Source organism: Oncorhynchus mykiss, chromosome 4 (genome assembly GCF_013265735.2).
Source record: "Oncorhynchus mykiss isolate Arlee chromosome 4, USDA_OmykA_1.1, whole genome shotgun sequence".
NCBI classification, from domain to species: Eukaryota; Metazoa; Chordata; class Actinopteri; order Salmoniformes; family Salmonidae; genus Oncorhynchus; species Oncorhynchus mykiss.
Window position 1 is genome coordinate 1,635,982 of NC_048568.1, and position 18,960 is coordinate 1,654,941.

Genomic DNA, 18,960 nt, shown 5'->3' on the forward strand with positions numbered 1-18,960 from the left:
AGACCCAAGCGATAGGCTGTAGTGCTGAACCTACCGAGTTGATTTATGCGCTTTACAATGTTTTAATTGTATGACCGGGCTTTTCAAAAAATGTTCAACAATTTGTATCATGTTAAATATTAGCTACTATTGGGAGCCACGGTCAGTAATACCCACGTACATTTAGAACTGTCACTTTAGTGTTACTCTCCTTCAATTTGTAGCCTACATTTTGCAATATTCTGTTCTGTTAACCTTTCTTTCCTCTGTTACGTCCGTGTAGTTGTTGTTGAGAGTTGCTAGCAATACTGGATTATATTAGGCTAACGTGTGTATTCATTTAGAACATGTAGCCTATTTGAATCATAATCGAACTCGCACCACAGGTAGCAGCTCAAACCTGGAGCCTGGGGCATGGTTCCCGACGACTGGACCATTTGTTATTACAGTTCCATGATTAGTGAGGAATAGAGTAGATTTATAGGACTATTATTATTATTCATTATTAATTCATTATTAAGTATTATTATTATATTACCCTATTGTGCACTTTTCTCACCTTCCAATATTTAATGGATTGAACTTGAATATGGCAACTTTCAGGATGAATCAAACCACTGTATTTGTGATTCATCAATATATTTTGTTTATATATATATTACAATATCAGAGTATTTTCCATCTACCAATTGGTGCTGAAACAGAGACGAATATGCATATATGTAATGTATTTCATTGATCCCTAATATTTTGAACCCGTCTGTCACGCCCTGACCATAGAGAGCCATTGTTTCTCTATGGTATAGTAGTCAGTGAATAGGAGTTGATCTAGTATTTCTATGTCTATGTTGTGTTCTAGTTGCTTTTTCTATGTTGGTGTTTTGTATGATTCCCAATTAGAGGCAGCTAATCGTTGTCTCTAATTGGGGATCATATTTAAGTCGTTATTTTTCCCACCTTTGTTTGAGGGATCTTGTTTATGTGTAGTTGCCTGTTAGCACTTCATTGACTTCACGTTTCGTTCTTTCTTTATTGTTTTTTGTGCATTTCACTAAATAAATATGTGGAAACCATATCACGCTGCACCTTGGTCCGATGATTCTAACGACGATCGTGACAGAAGATCCCACCAAACCAGGACCAAGCAGCGTGTTCACCAGGTGAAGGGGTTTTGGACATGGGAAGAAGTCATGTGAGGATGCGAAACCCTTCCTTGGCGGCAGATGGAAGTTAATATGGCTGGGGGCAGTTTTGAGTAGCTTGGATGAATAAGATGCCCAGAGTAAACTGCCTGCTACTCAGTCCCAGTTTCTAATATATGCATACTGTTACGGCTTTCTTCGGTAGAAGGAGAGTCGGACCAAAATGCAGCGTGGTATTTTTGATACATGTTTAATGAAGACAAAAAATGAACAATACAAAAACAACAAACGGAAAACCTATACAGCCTATCTGGTGACAACAAACACAGAGACAGGAACAATCACCCACGAAACACTCAAAGAATATGGCTGCCTAAATATGGTTCCCAATCAGAGACAACGATAAACACCTGCCTCTGATTGAGAACCACTCTAGACAGCCATAGACTATGCTAGATAACCCTACTAAGCCACAAACCCAATACCTAACAAAACCCCAGGACAAAACACACCACATACAAAAACCCATGCCACACCCTGGCCTGACCAAATAAATTAAGATAAACACAAAATACTTTGAGCAGGGCGTGACACATATTAATAGTATATTAGGATAGAAAACACTCTGAAGTTTCTAAAACTGTTTGAATGATGTCTGTGAGTATAACAGAACTCATATGACAGGCAAAAACCTGAGAAAGAATCCAACCAGGAAGTGGGAAATCTGAGGTTTGGTCGTTTTTCAACTCATTCCCTATTGAAAATACAGTGGGATATTGGTCATGTTGCACTTCCTAAGGCTTCCACTAGATGTCAACAGTCTTGAGAAACTTGTTTGAGGCTTCTACTGTAAAGGAGGGGCTCATAAGGGCTCTTTGAGTCAGTGGTCTGGCAGAGTGCCACAAGCTCGTGACGCTCGTTTATGTGAGAGGTAGCTCGCATTCCATTGCTTTTCTACAGTCAAAGAATTCTCCTGTTGGAACATTATTGAAGATTTATGTTAAAAACATCCTAAAGATTGATTCTATACATCGTTTGACATGTTTCTACAGACTGTAACGGAACTTTTTGACATTTTGTCTGCTCCTAGTGAACGCGCTTCGTGACTTTGGATTTGTTTACAAGACGCGCTAACAAAAGTAGCTATTTGGACATAAATTATGGACATTATTGAGCAAAACAAACATTTATTGTGGAACTGAGATTCCTGGGAGTGCATTCTGATGAAGATCATCAAAGGTAAGTGAATATTTATAATGTTATTTCTGACTTCTGTTGACTGCACAATATGGCGGATCTCTTTTTGGCTTGTTTGGTCTCTGAGCGCCGTACTCAGATTATTGCATGGTTTGCATTTTCCGTAAGGCTTTTTTGAAATCTGACACAGCGGTTGCATTAAGGAGAAGTGTATCTAAAGTTCCATGCATAACACTTGTATTTTCATCAACATTTATTATGAGAATTTCTGTAAATTGATGTGGCTCTCTGCAAGATCACCGGATGTTTTTGGAACTACTGAACATAACGCGCCAATGTATACTGAGATTGTTTTATATAAATATAAACTTTATCGAACAAAACATACATGTATTGTGTTACATGAAGTTCTATGAGTGTCACGTGATGAAGATCATCAAAGGTTAGTGATTCATTCTATCGCTATTTCTGATTTTTGTGACTCCTCTCGACGGTTCCCGGTCCGGAATCTCCGGCGACTGTTCCCGGTCCGGAATCTCCGGCGACGGTTCCCGGTCCGGAATCTCCGGCGACGGTCCCCGGTCCGGAGCTTCCAAACATGGCGTACAGTCCAGCTCCATGGCAGGAGCTCTCCTCTGCTCCGATTCCCAGTCCAGACACGGTGTCCAGTCCCGCTCCATGGTTTGCTGAGTGTGAAATGAATATACAACTAGTCATTGACAATTGTGTGGAGTTTGGAGTTTGTGACAGCAACTGTCAGTTTATTACAGTATTATAGACACTATGTCCTGGTGTTTCCTATGATCGTCTATGTAGAAGAACCCTTTATCTTCTAATGACTTTTATGTAGCTTGTGAGCTGCATAGAGATACATGTGCGTAAGAGTCTCAGCTTTTCATAGATATATTTGAATAGTGTGTAGCTCAAACCATTCGGACTCTACAGACGTTCTTATAAAAAAAAGACTCGCCCCTGGGCCACTTTGGGATCCGCCGAACAGACTAATGGTTGGTACCAATGATTGCAGAAGAAATAGACAAAACCAATGGTACCTTGACGTCTGTAGCTCAAACACACAATCTTTAAAAGACGATAGATGGCCAAAATCACGCCAGCACAATGGTGGGACTCATTGGGTTAACGGTTGCTTCAAGTGGAAATTACATTGAATTTGCACCATTTAAATCTTATTCAAATCTGTTCATATACACCCTCAAAAAGAATGTCAATTTTTTTTGGTGTGTGATAAGTGAACATGTAGATATCCAAATGTTAATGTTTTCATACATTCATAGAATGTTTGGAAATGACGTAGAGTCAGGTATTTGTGAAAATTCCATAGTAATATGAATGTGAAAGACATGCATTTGAGCAATTAATAGACATTGCACTCAATAAAAACTCAGTCTTGTCCAGATCCAGATCCGGACTCTGCGCCATAACCAATCACAGCTAGAGTAGGCCTATTATACCAATAGGCAATGCCATACGAGAATGTGCCATTCACGTTGATGTTGCACTGTACTGGACTGTGTTTACAGGCAGCAGAACAGCGCAACTTTGTTTGGATCATTGTTTAGAAAGCAGTAGCAAAAGTCACAAAAGAAACCTGAATTGTTTTCTGCAAATATATAAATAACAGGAGTCTTACTTTTTGGAACTTTACAGTCCTATTGCTCAATCAACAAACTATTTCTCCCTCAGCCTTAGCCCATTCATAGACGCTAACTACCTTTAGCGTCTATTCATGAAGGTGTGTTCTGGCCGGTGGAGTTTTGTTAAGTGCCCCTTGTCCTGAAAGGTAACAGGCATTGCTTGCGGTACATTATCTTTCATATCAGCAATAAATAATAGAATTCAAATAAAAGGTTCATTTTACCTCACACTTTTATAGGATTAGGGTTATTGTCTCTTTTTTTTAAAGATTCTTTCTCACTGATTATAAAACATTTGTTCCATGTTTCATAAACCTTATTACAGGCAATGATTATTGAGGTTTCTAAATGTTAAAACGGAGTGTCGAGATTGTTGTTCACCTGGTCCCACCGGTAACCGATGCTGAGATAGCTGAGAACCCTTGGGATAAGGCAGAATGCCTTGTTAATGCCTTGGGTTCTCGAGAACGTCAGCCTGTGCAGAACAACAACAACAACAACAACAACAACAACGATATTAGCCTGAGCCAGGTGAGCTCAAGTCTAGCACAGGGGACAGTAGATAAACCCTCTCATACTTTTTCAGTGTTTCGTTGACAGCCAAAATTGCACTGTGAATACGATGGGGTGGAAGTCTACCACTCACCCACTTGTCCAGGTGATAACATAACATCTACAGTACAGGTCTCTGTGTTATTTAAGGTTCTAGATAGCTAAATGACTTAGCTATCAATTCATATTGCTAGCTTGCTAAGTAAATTGGCCTACATAAATAGATAAGCCAAAGCCTTAGCCACGTACTGCATAGCTAGATTGATTGTGTTGAGATTCCCAATCACTGCCCTCTTCCTCGTTTTTCCCCCCAGAAATATTGGGTTTGTGAATCTGAAGCAGCTCATCTCCTGAATTGCTGGAGGCAGCAAACAATGTACTAGATGTGATTTACAACTGATAACAATATTTATTAGACTACCTAGTGATTTATTGTTGAATTTTATTAATCATGTATTGACAGCATCCTTTTAATTCTGACAACAATGCCTGCCAACAATGCCTTGTAATGGAATTTTGGGTCAAATATATCCTCTTTTTTTAAAACTCTTATAAAGTTGGTTTTGAAACATAATATTAAAATACCTGTTGGTTTCATTTCAGCAAAGTAGTAAAAACAGTGTCAGTTCCACTTTAAGATAAGTTAAATGTACTGACAACCCGACTGAATGAAAAATCAGCAACGAAATCCGTTGGCCAGCAAGCGAGAGGGTTTTCAGCAGTTTAATTCAATGTTTTCGCTGCGTGAAAGATAGCCACATCTGTAGAGTGTGTTACTCGCCTGCATAAGGTAAGTCTGAATACCAACTACTGAGAACTGCATCGGAAAGGCGTTCGTAGGAAAGGCATATATTTCCTACGTCTGAATCAGCCCCATGGTGAATTTGGGCTGGTAATATATTGATTTATTTTTTACCCTATGTTTTTTCTGTTACCTGTTGTTGTTTTCTCTGCAGAAAGAGCAATTGACTCAGGTCCGCAAGCAGATCTCCCGGGAGGAGCATGAAAAGAGACATCTGGGGAACTACAGGTAAAGGGGGAAGAGGCACCGAGTGAGGAGGGCTTCACTTACATTTACGGGGTCATATGCGGAGCACCCGGATCTCAGGAGGATAAATAACATTGGGAGAGAAAATAAATGGAATGTTTGAGTGGGACGAAAGTGAGAAAGCGACAGAGTGAGGGGGTGCAGAGGCTTGAGTTGTGACTTATGCGTGAGTGGTACCAAGGAGTTATTGAGAGAAAGAAAGAGAGAGAGAGAGTGCTTTGCAGAGGTTTGAGTCGTGAATCCCATGCGTTCACAAAGGCAGCGCAGCCACGTCATGCGAAAAGAACAGGCAAACGAGTAAGCGTCTGATCTCCTCCTCACTAATAAAGACTTCAGAAGACGAACGTAGGCCAGTCAATTCTTTATAGTATCGTTGATGTGTCTGAGCCAGAGCTTGTTTTTCGTTCATTGTTAATACTCTCTCCATCCCTCAGCTTTCTCTTTCTGTCTCTCCCCCCACCTCTCGCTCGCTCTCTCCTTTTGCATCAGTGACCTCTTCCCTGAACACTCAATGAGCGGATAGTCTAATGGCGACGTGCGTCTGTGAATTATTGTCGGTAGCTAACCCTGCCAGACACACCAGTCTGGAACCCGAGCTAATAGACCCCGTCTGTTTCCCAAGTGGCACCCTATGCCCTTAATAGCACACTACTTTTGACAAGGTCCCATAGGGCCATAGTGTACTATATAGGGAATACAGTGCCATTTGGGATGCAACCCCTGGGATTCATACACGGCATCGGGATCTGATTTAGGCTCGCTCGTTAGCGTCCCTTAACGAACTTAGCCCGTCATTAGATGAAATGCACTTCAGGTACGGGAGTCAGACGAGAGACCGGCATCAAAGGGAGCTCAGGTCCAGTGCCTGTCACCGTTCGTTTATCAAACTTCTCAGAAGTGTGTGTGTGCATGCCTGTGTGTGTGCATGTCTGTGCGTGTGTGTGTGCGTGTTTATGTGTGAATGTGTGTGTGTGTGTGTGTGTGTGTGTATTAACCAGCGTAGGGGACTTAATAAAAGGCTGGGAAGGGACAAGTCAAGTCGAAACTCATTGAAATAGGTCAAGTTTTGAGCTGATGTAATTGCCAGTTCTTACACGATCCCCAACTAATCAAAACAAGGGCTGAAATATGCAGAAACATTCTGAACATGAACAACTCCTTCAGAAGAAACATGTGGGTCAAATTGCAGATTAAGCAGCCATATGTTTAAAAGCTGGGGCCAAAATATGAGCGATGGCGAACACACAGGTTGCGTCCCAAATTATACCCTATTCCCTATATAGTGTACTACTTTTGACTGGAGCCCTATAGGGCCATCGCTAAACTTTGCCTCTCGAGTTGAGCCATCACTCACATGTGTAGCTCTTAAAGGATTGACAGCTTTATCCCCCCACGATCTCAACATTTACATTGGTTTATCCCCTTGATTATGGTGGGTGAGGGGGCCGTTCCAACCCCAAAGCAGGCTGTTCGCGCTTCAAAATGACTGGCTATACAGATGTTCGATCACCCTGTTGCAGGAGAACTTTCCTTTAATGCCAAATTTATTTGAGGTTTAAAAAGGCTTCTGAAGATTGTAATTTCCACTTTGAAATATCAGACTTCATTTCCCCTTGTGAAAAATGCATCAACCCTGCAAAAAGGTCCATTAATTATAAAGTCACATTTCCTGTTGCTGCAGGATTATTTTTCTGCTGCAGCAAACTGGCTAAAATGTAAAATCCTACATTTAAGCCAGTCTCCACCATCAATTAAATTAGCCGTCTATTAGCACTGAGCCCACTGAGCAAAAACTGATTGAATCAACATTGTTTGCACATCATTTCAACCCAAATGTTCAAGATGATGACGTTGAATCAACGAGGAAAACTGATTGGATTTGAAAAAAGTGACCAATGTAAAAGAGTTTAGTCTTTTTTTCACCCAACTTTTAAATAAAATTCAATATGTCATTGAATGTAGGTGCCATTATTTGTTGATTTTACATTGAATTCACATTAGTTGACAACTCAACCAAAATCAAATCTATACGTGGAACTGACGTCTGTGCCCAGTGGGAGGGAACTTAAACTGACATTCCAAAAAACGTCAATAGAAAAAGGTACTGGTTGACTTTCCTCGGTGGTTACTGTTTATTTAAATTAATGTTATGTCATTGTTTTTGTTCCCTCTCCTCCCACAGACGTATTTACCCCCCAGATGACAAGCTCCTCCTGGAGAAGTATGAAAGCCTCCTCTCAGCTGCCTTTCAGACCTTCCTCGCCGGCCGAGCGGCCTCACTTCAAAAGGAAATGAATAATCCTCTGAAACGAATGAAGGTATGTACCTGAGACTGAACAGCACACACACACACTCTCTCCTCTCTTTTACCTCTCTCTCTTTCACTCGCCCTCTCTCTCTCTCTCTCTCTCCATCTCTTTCTTGCCCCTCACCTCTATTTAGATGCTCTCTGCAAAAAAAAAGAAGAGTGAAAAATACATACAGAGAGAGAGAGTGTCACGCCCCCTCCTCGATCCGTGTTTGTCACCTTGTCCTTGAAAGCGTCCATTGATCGCTGATCATAGCATTTGTTAAAAGCAGGACGAACCCGTACACATCTTTGTTTCCAGTTGCTTTGTCTGGCTCTGGCCTTTCCCCTTCTCCTCAGTCTAGGCGTTCACTGTTATCCCTTAGCTCTTCTCTGTGAATTGTCACAGTGTTAATTTGAAGTGGTTTCTCAAAGATCTCAATGTATTTGAAGGTGCTTGTGATGGTTGAATTTTTTATGGAATGCAGTGGAAGCAGCTGTGTTGCTGCGGTTTGTGGTCCGAGGGTACGTTCATAGAGAAAATAATTGTTAATAGGGAAATCGCAGGGATGCTCTGGCATTGGGGGAGAGACGGACTGCATCCCAAATGGCACCCTATTGCCAATAGTGCAGTACTTTTGACAAGGGCCCATGGTGCTCTGGTCGAAAGCTGTGCTTTTGTAGGGAATAGGGTGCCATTTGGGATGCACACATGCTTTCTGAGGAGTTTTATTCATGATGCATTTCAGATGGAGTGGTGGTGTTTGGTTTCTATACTGTGAGAAATGGATAAAGAAAGGGAGAGAGAGAGAGAGCACGAGTAGGTAGACAAGGAGGAGTATGAGAGAGACGCGGTAAAGCGGTAAAGTGGTATGGTTGATACTTGGGGGGGGTTGGACTGTTAGGGAGTTAGCAAAAGGGGAGAAAGTGTGTTTGAGAGTAGGAGAAAGGGAGACTGAGGGAGGAAGAGAGAGAGAGACAGAGGGAGTTTTAGGAGAAGGGAAGGTGAGACAGATAGACAAATAGAGAGTTAGCAATAGCCTGGGAGGGAGGGAGGGAGGGAGGGAGGGAGGGAGGGAGGGAGGGAGATGGATTTGGAGGGATCTGCCATATGTACATGTGGCTTTGAGTCTATATGAGCTAACCTCCTGCAGAGCGAGAGGCTGGCTGCGCTGGTTGGTTGGTTCATGATCAGGGATTCAACCAAATGCCAACACAGCTTTGGCCTTATGACCCTGGCACACACACACACACACACACACACACACACAAGTAGACACACACATACTTTTGTCCCCGCATTTGACATTTGAGCAGCCTAAAGCTACTTGATTGCTAATCTGAGAGACCACAGTCACGTTTAATCTGTATTTGAGAGACAATGGGAGGGTGCCATGCACGACAGCAAAGCAACATTAATCACCCTCTCTCTAATTCAGCCGCGGCCAAAAAGGAGAAGGGGCCCAGCGTATTGGCCACGGGTAACATAAAGTTTCCAAATTGATCATGGCTGCGTTCCAGATGCGGCACCCTATTCCCTACATAGTGCACTATTATAGGGTATAGGGTGTCATTTGGGATGCAACCCATACATCAATAAAGAGTAACACATGTTCTGCCAGGTCTTTCATGGTCTAGCTATGCAATGGTACTGAGGCATTATGGAAGTGGAACACCTGTGTTTTCACGTCTGCTTGCAAGTCGGGAGTAGCAACAGAATCTTACAACCCTTATTAGTGGTAGTTGATCGATTGATTAAATGTGTAATTGATAGAATTCATAATTTGGCAGTTGGTTTATGGTACTGTGTTTTACGGTACCATAGGCTGTTATACTGACTTGAGATCTGCACTCATACTCAAACTTCTGGTTTAGTCTCCCATTGGCGTTAATGAATGATCAAGTACTAACCAACTGTATTCTGTGTGTTTGCAGGAGGAGGACATCTTGGACCTGCTGGAGCAGTGTGAGCTGGACGACGAGAAGCTGCTGGGGAAATCGTCACGGCAGAGAGGACCCAAGGTGAGATAGAGAGGGAGGGAAGGAGGCAGGGAGGAAGAGAGGCCTCTTCATCTTCTCCAAATGTCTTTGGGTCCATGAAAAGTGCTATGTAAAATCCATGTATTATCATTATTAACAGAGAAAAAGAGAGATGGAAGAATGAGCGAGAGGAGAGTATGAGGAGGAGGAGGAAGGTTTGAAAGCGAGGAATGGATGAAGGAAGGAAGGGAGGTAGAGAGAGGGGGCAGATGCCCTAAGGGAACACACAGAAAGAGAGAGGGAGAATGTCTGAGAGAAGGGGAAGAAGGAAAAAAGGCAAAGAAGCAGATGTATAAAAAGGCTGTTGCCATAAAGCAGGCATTCCCAACCATTTTACCACTGGGCCCCCTTTTTCACATTTGAAAAATGGCACCCCCCCTCTTTAAAAAAAAAAATGTTTATTGAGATAGCCTATATTAAATACACCACTAGCTTGATTTTGTTTTAATTTGAGGGACCTAGGAAAATGTTGTTTTGAAGCTCATTTCCTGCAATTATACATCCTGCAACTCATGACATCTTTTAGGTAGAGTCTAGACCCGATTTCTCTGAATGTTCTTCCCCTACCAAATATGTTTTATGATAATTTACATGAACCCTCAATTGAATTATACATATTCTGTTTTACAGAAAGTGAATAGATCAGTTGATAGCAACGGAGTCACACATTGTATAAGATTACTTCCCAAGCAAAGTCCGTTTTCTTTGAGTCTTCGACTTTAGAAGGCTGTAGCTCAGCTTCTGAATGTCATAGAGACAATCCAAATATATTCCAATGTGCATCAGTCATGTCTTCCTATGGCATTTCACCTCTTGCTTCTAGCAAACATTGAAGATATTGGGGTTGTTTTAGATCTGTCCTAACAATCGCAAATTGTATTTGCAAAACGTTGGCGCCCCCTAGGTTAGGAACCCCTGCCTTAAGGTATCGGAGAGAGAGAGCGAGAGAAAGTGATCCAGAAAAAGCACGTAATGGAGATGGAGAGTCAAAGCAAGATAGGCCCTGGTACAACCAATCCCCTAAGGGAAGACCTGTCAGCTCTCCCTCTCCCTCACTTCCCCTCTCCCTCTCTCTCAGTCCGTTACCCCACATGCCTCAATCCCCCCAATCCCCCATCCCCCATGACAGCACATTACTCTCCCCATCGCCTTTCCCCTATCTCCCTTTCTCCATCTTTCTCTCCACAACCCTACATCTAAACCCATCCCTCACTCCTCCTCTGAAGTGGGGGAAACGCACGACGGGTTGTGTCCCAAATGGCACCCTCTTCTCTACATAGTGCACTACCCTTTACCAAAAATACTACACAGGGAAAAAGGTGCCATTTGGGACATAGTCACCAAGTGTGCGCAGCGAGTCAATGGGACAGTTTTCTGCTGTATTAGGGCCCTTTCCGCGAGGATAACGACTCGTTCAGACACAATTGCTTTTGTCGAAATTAATTTGTGCCTGTCGCTTTGGACCATGCCAAGTGCGGGCTGACGTGGACTGACTGGCCTGCTGGCCCTCCTCTGAGTGCTCTGATGGATCGACACACTCCCAGGGGCTGTATTACGGGCCATCTGGAAAAAGAGGGAGAGAAGGAGAGAGGGGTTGAAATGAAGCAATTTAAATACTGTGGATTCATACTTAAGCAGTGTAGAAAGGGTTGATAGAGGGAGAGAGAGAGGTGATAGAGAGAGATGGTTTTCTTTTCTCCCCTTTCTCTTTTTTCTGTCCCTCTCTTTCTATCCTATGCTATTTTTGTCTCTCCCTTTCTCTCTTTCTTCCCCCTCTCTCACTCTCGCCACTTTGTTCCCCCCTCCGGTGATTGTATATAAGCTCATGCCTAGGATCACATCCTGCACATACATTTTGTACGCGAGAAGCGCTTGCTAAATTAGCTGATGAATAACAGATGTGAATGCTTTATTAATGCTAACAATGTGTTCCTTCCATGGTGTGAAATAGACATTCAATTTAATTAACTTTTTTTGTGTCTGGTGGTGAGGGGGGAAATGATAAATTCATGCTACAAAGGCCAAGAAGGAGGATTTGAGTGGCCGCTTGGATTTAATTAATATGTCTCTCTCCACCGTCGCTTTAATCACAGCTACAGAGACAACACACACACGGCTCATTGGGTGTGTACACATGAATGGCGTGTGGAACACGCTCACCTGTGTGTGCGCAGACGAGCACAGATGCACATACAGAAGCAGGATCTTAATTTGATCACTCTGTTTTTGCTGAGAAGTTTCCTGCATAGCAGGAAATGCAAAATATGAGTGTATTCATGGTTTAAAAAGGCCTATTAAGTTTGTCATTCCCACTTTAAAATGTCAGACTTGATTTGCCCTAACGAAAAATGTATTAACCCCTACAAAAAATGTCCATTAATTATAATCCACCTAATAATTCACATTTCCTGTTGCTGCAGGATTATTTTCCTGCTGAAGCAAACTGGCTCAAATGAAGTTTGTACATCAGTACACATAGACAGACACACATATGCACAAACACTCATACATATAGTACACAGACACACACCACATATGCTCAGATAAACACACAGTCATACACTGAGACACATACACACCGATGCACACGCGTATTTGTAGACACATGAACACTCACACTGACACACACACACGTACGGGCCCGTGGTGTCACCTCTGCTTCTCACAGTGACGGACGGTAATTGGCTAGGGTTGAAGGGTGTGTCTGTGGGTGCTGACATAATCTTCTCTCTCTCTCTTTCTCTCTCACTGTGTGTCCGTGTCTCTCTGTCTGTGTGTCTCTCTGTCTGTGGGTGTGTGTATCTCCTTGTGTGTGTGTGTGTCAGCCCCTGTCCTCCATGCCTGAGAGCGCCCAGACGCCGTGCGGCAGGAGACAAAGAGAGTACGGAGGCGACGGAGGAGACGCCAGTGGCAGCAGCGTCAACAACAGCAGCTCTGAGGAGGGCCCTGAAGAGGAGGATGACAGGGAGGATGAGAGGGAAGGAGGGAAGACAAGGGAGAAAAAGAGTGTCTCTTACGACCTGGGAGAGAACAAGTATAAGTCGTCGTCGGAGCGCTCAGGTGAGGAGGAGAGGAGGAGAGCACCCCAGACACGCACCGAAACACACAAATGCACAGACGTATACGCACAGAGACACAGACAGAGACATGCACAGAAACACACAAATGCACAGGTGTACACACACAGAGACACAGACAGAGACACGCACCGAAACACACAAATGCACAGACGTACACGCACAGAGACACAGACAGAGACACGCTCAGAAACACACAAATGCACAGGTGTACACGCACAGAGACACAGACAGAGACACGCACAGAAACACATACACACACTCCTTCCCCCTTCACACACACACACCCTCGTAAAATGGAGGAGGGGGGTCTGGGAATGTCTTTATTAGCAATCAGAGGCCTCTTCTATAAGAAGGCTATTTCACAGACATTCTCTCCATTTCCTCCTTTCTTGGACTGCTTCCCAAATGGCACCATATTCTCTATAGAGTGCACTACTTTTGACCAGGGCCCAATGGGTCCTGGTCAAAAGTAGTGCACTAAGTTTATATAGGGAATAGGGTTCCATTTGGGATGTAGTCCTGGTATATTGGGGAGAAGGCTGTTTTATGAGAGGGCTCTCTCTGGCCATGATGCCTTCCAGATGACTACAAGGGTCCAGTGATTACTAAAACAAACTTGTGTCACACACGTGCACGCATGCAGACACACACTCAGGCTGTCCTATACACCAGGGCAGGCAGGGAGGTTGGTAAGTAGGTAGGTGCCGATGCACGTACACGCACACACGTACACGTGTGCAAATACTCATAGGCATTAGACACATGATTGCTCTATATGACCCTCACACACACATACACTCTCTCTCTCTCGCTCTTTCTCTCCAGCATGCCAAGTTCCTAGATATACTGCAGTGTTGGGTTTGGTGGTGTCGGCCAAGTCCCGGTCTAGCTAAATTAGTGATGTAAATCTGTATAATGCATTTGTTTACCTAATTAATACATGAAACAGGCTAAATCCATATTTTTTAATTAGGGTCATCGTCTGATGATGGCTCCATGGGAAGGCTTTTTATTCTACTAGTTGTTGTCGTGTGTGTGTGTTTGTGCTTGTGTGTGTGCGTGTGCGTGCGTGTGTGCGTGCGTGCGTGCGTGCGTGCGTGCGTGCGTGTGTGTGTGTGTGTGTGTGTGTGTGTGTGTGTGTGTGGCATGTAGTAGAGTGAGACAGAGGCTTGTGGCTTACCTTGAAAACTCTTTCAGCAAATTGGCCTGAAATGTGCTCTTCGGGAAACTAGAGGGAAAGATTGATAATTTGGATATTCCTACAGGTTTATAAGGTAATGTGTCTTTTCCACCAAGTTTCAAAGTCCCAATCCAGGTAGAAAAAACAAACAAAAATGTATTTGTGTTGCATTGTGAAATATTGGGTGTTTTTCTGCTCTAGCATTATATTTTCCATTAGGGGTATATCTCAAATGGCACCCTATTCCATATATAGTGCACTACTTTTGACCAGAGTCCAATGGGCCCTGGTCAAAAGTAGAGCACTACATAGGAAATATGGGGCCATTTGGTACACAGCCTAGGTCCAGAATGAAGGACAAAGAAGTGATTTGGCTGGATTTGAGGGGCTGCTCTTCGCTGGAGTGACTTTGCCTCCGCCTACCGACTCCATAAGCGCCCATCTGGGGGCGGCCTCAGCTAAGCCCTATAATGTGGCCGATTTGGCAAGTTCCGTGCTCAAGGTTCGCCGGTGCAGCAACACACACACACACACACACACACACACACACACACTGTCTCATGTCCAGACACACACACACATATATACGAGCAGACGCACACACATGCACACAAACTTTCATCTCCAGGCTTACACACACACACACACTGGGCTGGCTGGACGTGCTGCTGGAGGTGGTTCAAGCTCCGTGGTCCTGGGGAGGTTCTGTGGCTGTGACTGGGCTGGATGGGCCCGCTGCCCTGCTCTCTAATCCGGCCTGAGGAGGGAAGAGAGCAGCCGGCCCACAGCCACAGAAACACATGCTTTAGTGATTAATGAAAGCCACATTCAATAGGCCACCACGTCGGGTCCCGGAATGGGACTTTTAATGCCACACTTCATTTTCAACGATGGAATGAAAGTGAACAGTATGAAAAGCAGAGCATGAGAGGACAGATGAGAGGGGGAGAAAAAGAGAGATAGAGAGCGAGAGAAGTGAGAGAGTTCCCCCTCTTTGGACTAAGTTATTTAGGTCACCACTTTATTCCTTCATTTCATGTAATCTTTTTTTCTTCTCCTTTTCTTCATCCCTCTCTCTCAGGACGGGTTCACTGGAAACCTCTGATGAAGCCGGTCAAGGCCGGCCTCTCTGCCTCCTCCTCCCCGACCCTCTCTGGGCCAATCAGACGCTCCATCTCCTGCCCGCGTTCTATATCCTCCCTGGCCGCCCAGTCACCCACCAATGAGACACGAGCCTCGCTGGCCAGGCCCTCCGTTCCTGCGGCGACGGCCCTCGTTAGGCCAAGCTCCGCTTCTCTGCGCTCTCATTCGCTCAGCCGCAGCGGCTCCACCCACAGGGTGCCGCACAGTAGTAGTCTAGGTACCATCCACGCTAACATGGTGAGTTACAAACATACACACACACGCACTTATCATTACACTTTCTACATTCACACTTTCTACACTCTCTGTCTCATGCTCTTTCTCCCCCTCCCTTGGGAGCATACAGTAGGCTACTATTACCATACCATGTAGTGCCTGACGAAACCTTTCAAGTTGCTAAAACTATCTCCACATTCTGTGGATGGCCCTTCTTTGGATGAGGCCCTGTGCTGTGTGGCTCTAAGCCTGTACAGATAACTGTCCTCCTAACCCAATGTAGGTCTGTGTCTGGCCTCTCTTGACACACACACACATTATGCCCATTCTCTTTATATGCTCAGTCTCAGTCTGTTCCTGGAGGCCTCAGCAATATGGACTCTGAGCTGGAGTGCTCTCCAATTACCATGGCCACGCTGTCTTCTCTCTCTCTCTCTGTCTTTCTTTCCCTCTTTCTTTTTCTCTCTCTCTCTCTTCTCTCTTTCTACCCCATCTCTCTCTCTAGCTCTCTTCTCTCTGAGATCTCAGCTGAAACCCACGATGAAAAGCATTTAAACCCTATTCATGTTCTTTTCTCTCCTCTCTTTCCTTTGTGTGTCTGACCCTTGTGTGTGTGTGTGTGTGTGTGTGTGTTTGACCTATATGTGTGTCTGTCGGGCCTGTATTCATTTGTTTTGTTTATTTGTTTGGCTTATGTATGTGTTTTGAACATTTGTGTGTGCAGGGTGATCCCGTGCTGATCCTGAGGAGTAAAGACCAGGAGACAGAGCTGACAAGACAGAGCCTGGCCGCTCTCAGCGCCATGAGGATCCGCTTCCCGGGGAAGACTGAGGAGGAGGCCGAGGCCGTTCTGGATGAGGTGTGTGTGTGTGTGTGTGTGCGTGCGTGCGTGCGGGAAAGTATATACAGCGTATCTCCAAAGAGAGACAATGGCCAGAGCCAACCATACAGTATGGGACTATTCCTGACCTCCCAGCCCCTCCACAGTGGCCTCCTGACTGCCTATTGTCTTTGAAAACTCCCTCATGGCCAAAACGTGGGCAGCAGAAAGCCTCACTGTATTCCCCTCAGCTCCTGTGTATTTATCAATGCCTCTTTTCCCCTGGACGGATCGCCTCCGCTACATTGGTGTCGAGGTCGTGTGACACAATTGCAGTTCCAACTGTTCCGCTAATAAACTCTTTATAGGTGCGCAGATGAGCAGCCGCACCTGGCTGACTTGTTACCTCACTCGTGAGATGACCGTGTAAAAATAGTGAGCCACCGTGGTTGACTGTGAACTTTAAGCTGCAATATGTCACTTTTTAGGCGACCCGACCAAATTCACATAGAAATGTGACTTATAGATCTGTCATTCGCATTGAAACCAAGTCTAAGAAGCCATAGATCTGTTCAATGTGCGTTATTTCTATGCTTCCCGTGCTTAAGTTTAGTTTTTGTCTTTTACTTTCAGTTTTGTACACCAGCTTCAAACAGCAGAAAATACAGTATTTTTGGTTATTTAAAATATATTTCACAGCAGTTTAGATGGTACAATGATTCTCTACACTTGCTTGTTTTTTTCACATAAAATAAAATTAGGCAAACTATTAGAATTTTAGCAACCAGGAAATATTATATTGCACCTTAAAAAAAAATTATATTCATAGTTGACTATGGTGGCATGCTATTGTTATATTCAAAACATTGCTAGCAACTTGCTCCTCCTAGTCACACAGTAAAGCACGGGGGCTTGCTATTTTTACTTTAAACGTGGTGACAAATTGAGATGGTTTTGTGATTGATGTTATTTTCAAAGTCATTTTGATATCTGTTACAAATCATGAGCCAAGTATTATTCAGAACCACAGCAATCATGTGGAATTGTTGTATCCCAAATGGCACCCTATTCTCTTTCCCACTGCATTTCAAACATAACGATTGGTAAAATAGCAAGGTTAGCATCGAAATAGAGAATAAATAAAGTGTGTACATGTTAATGTAAATTAGGTGTCAGTTTGATTTCATATAGGTTCAGCTCAGTTTCAGTTTAACACTTTCTCCTCATATTTTATCATTGATAAGCACCTAAATTGGAACGCAGTGGCTGTACAGTAACATGCTATACATAACATCAGAGCTCAGGTTCTCTGCGTCACAGCGCTGTATGAGTTTTGACTGAGAGCCGTTATAAACCTGAGCGCCACGCGTGACAAGAAGATGCCCCATCCCTCACGCTAGTTGAGCTACTTTTGCGCTTTTGTTGTTGTCTGAGTGAAGGAAATGCTATAAATTTAGAGGAGTCGATGTGTTTTGAAAGATAAGATGTTAAGGATAATATTATTTAAAAAATACCGCTTTGATGTCATGCAAGAAAACCACATACCCATGAGTCCAAATGTGCAATACACATTTCCATATTTGAAAACTCATTGAAAACTCATTTACAGTATCAACATTTATGATCGTTATGATTGATCCAAAGTTAGAAGGATGACACACATTATACCCCAGGTTCTCCTGAACAGATTGATCCTACGTTTGTCATATTGTGCAGATAATTTGCGCCAGAACACGCACTTGAATTCACATGACTCCATGCTACACTCTTAGAAGAAAAAAAAAATGCTATCTAGAACCTAAAAGTGTTCTTCGGATCTCCCCATAGGAGAACCCTTTGAAGAGTCTTTTTTGGTTCCAGATAGAACCCTCTTGGTTCCAGGAAGAATCTGGATCAGGTGGGCATAAATTAAAAGCTTATTCTTTTGCCAACGTGTGTATATAATCTTTCAAAAAATGTAAATGAATATTATTCTAATGTTACTGAATGTATCAAGAGTATTTTCAGATGTTGTTGTTGACAAATGCTGTGAAAATGCACATCAAATCAACAGTGTGATGTTTGAATTTAGTCTTGTGTCAGGTGAACTGTTGTGTCCTCATCTTTGGTCTGATAATTTCCCCATAATAAAGTTCTCTCTGTCATTTGCTACCACGGTCAATCATATGGTTTTTATAGTTCTTCTGTTAGAAACATTTCAATTTGGCCCTGTCCATATAGGCCGAATTCGACGAGTGTAAGGGGTTTAAGGCCTTTCTTCACTGGACACATTCACAGCCACACCATAAAATAAGAAAATAAAAAATGCAGGTCAATTATAACCGTCCTAACACCAGACTCCACAGATTGACAGACGGCCATAGACTGTGAAAAGGTGCGGTGGTCTGAGGCGGCCGGGTCTATAGAATATAGTTTTGGGTTGTGCGTCTTGGATGAAAAGGCCTATTCGGTTGCAGCCGGCCTTGTTCGCAGTTCCCGGCGTCTCTACCGCAAGACATTGATTTAGTCTCCAAGGCACAATGCAAATGCAGACCCTGAACTGTTTGAATACTTGAGTAACAATACCCCGCCGGTTCCATGGGCTGATTGCAGAAAATGAGGGATGAGATGGAGAGGGAGAA

The 18,960-nt window shown here is 43.5% G+C and overlaps 1 protein-coding gene across 5 annotated transcripts in view; it reads left to right on the forward strand.

The window, feature by feature from the left end:
- Positions 1-18,960, forward strand: part of ttll7 (tubulin tyrosine ligase-like family, member 7) — a 119,434-nt gene that overhangs the window by 75,255 nt on the left and 25,219 nt on the right. For 3 of the 5 annotated variants that reach the window (XM_021599946.2, XM_021599947.2, XM_021599948.2), the window contains exons 12-17: positions 5,482-5,555; positions 7,756-7,891; positions 9,796-9,882; positions 12,726-12,960; positions 15,242-15,540; positions 16,244-16,378. In XM_021599946.2, the coding sequence (XP_021455621.1) occupies positions 5,482-5,555; positions 7,756-7,891; positions 9,796-9,882; positions 12,726-12,960; positions 15,242-15,540; positions 16,244-16,378 (966 nt within the window). Of the gene's footprint in view, positions 1-5,481; positions 5,556-7,755; positions 7,892-9,795; positions 9,883-12,725; positions 12,961-15,241; positions 15,541-16,243; positions 16,379-18,166; positions 18,237-18,960 lie in introns of all 5 variants that reach the window. The other 2 variants (XR_002473246.2, XR_002473245.2) reach the window with 1 other exon arrangement.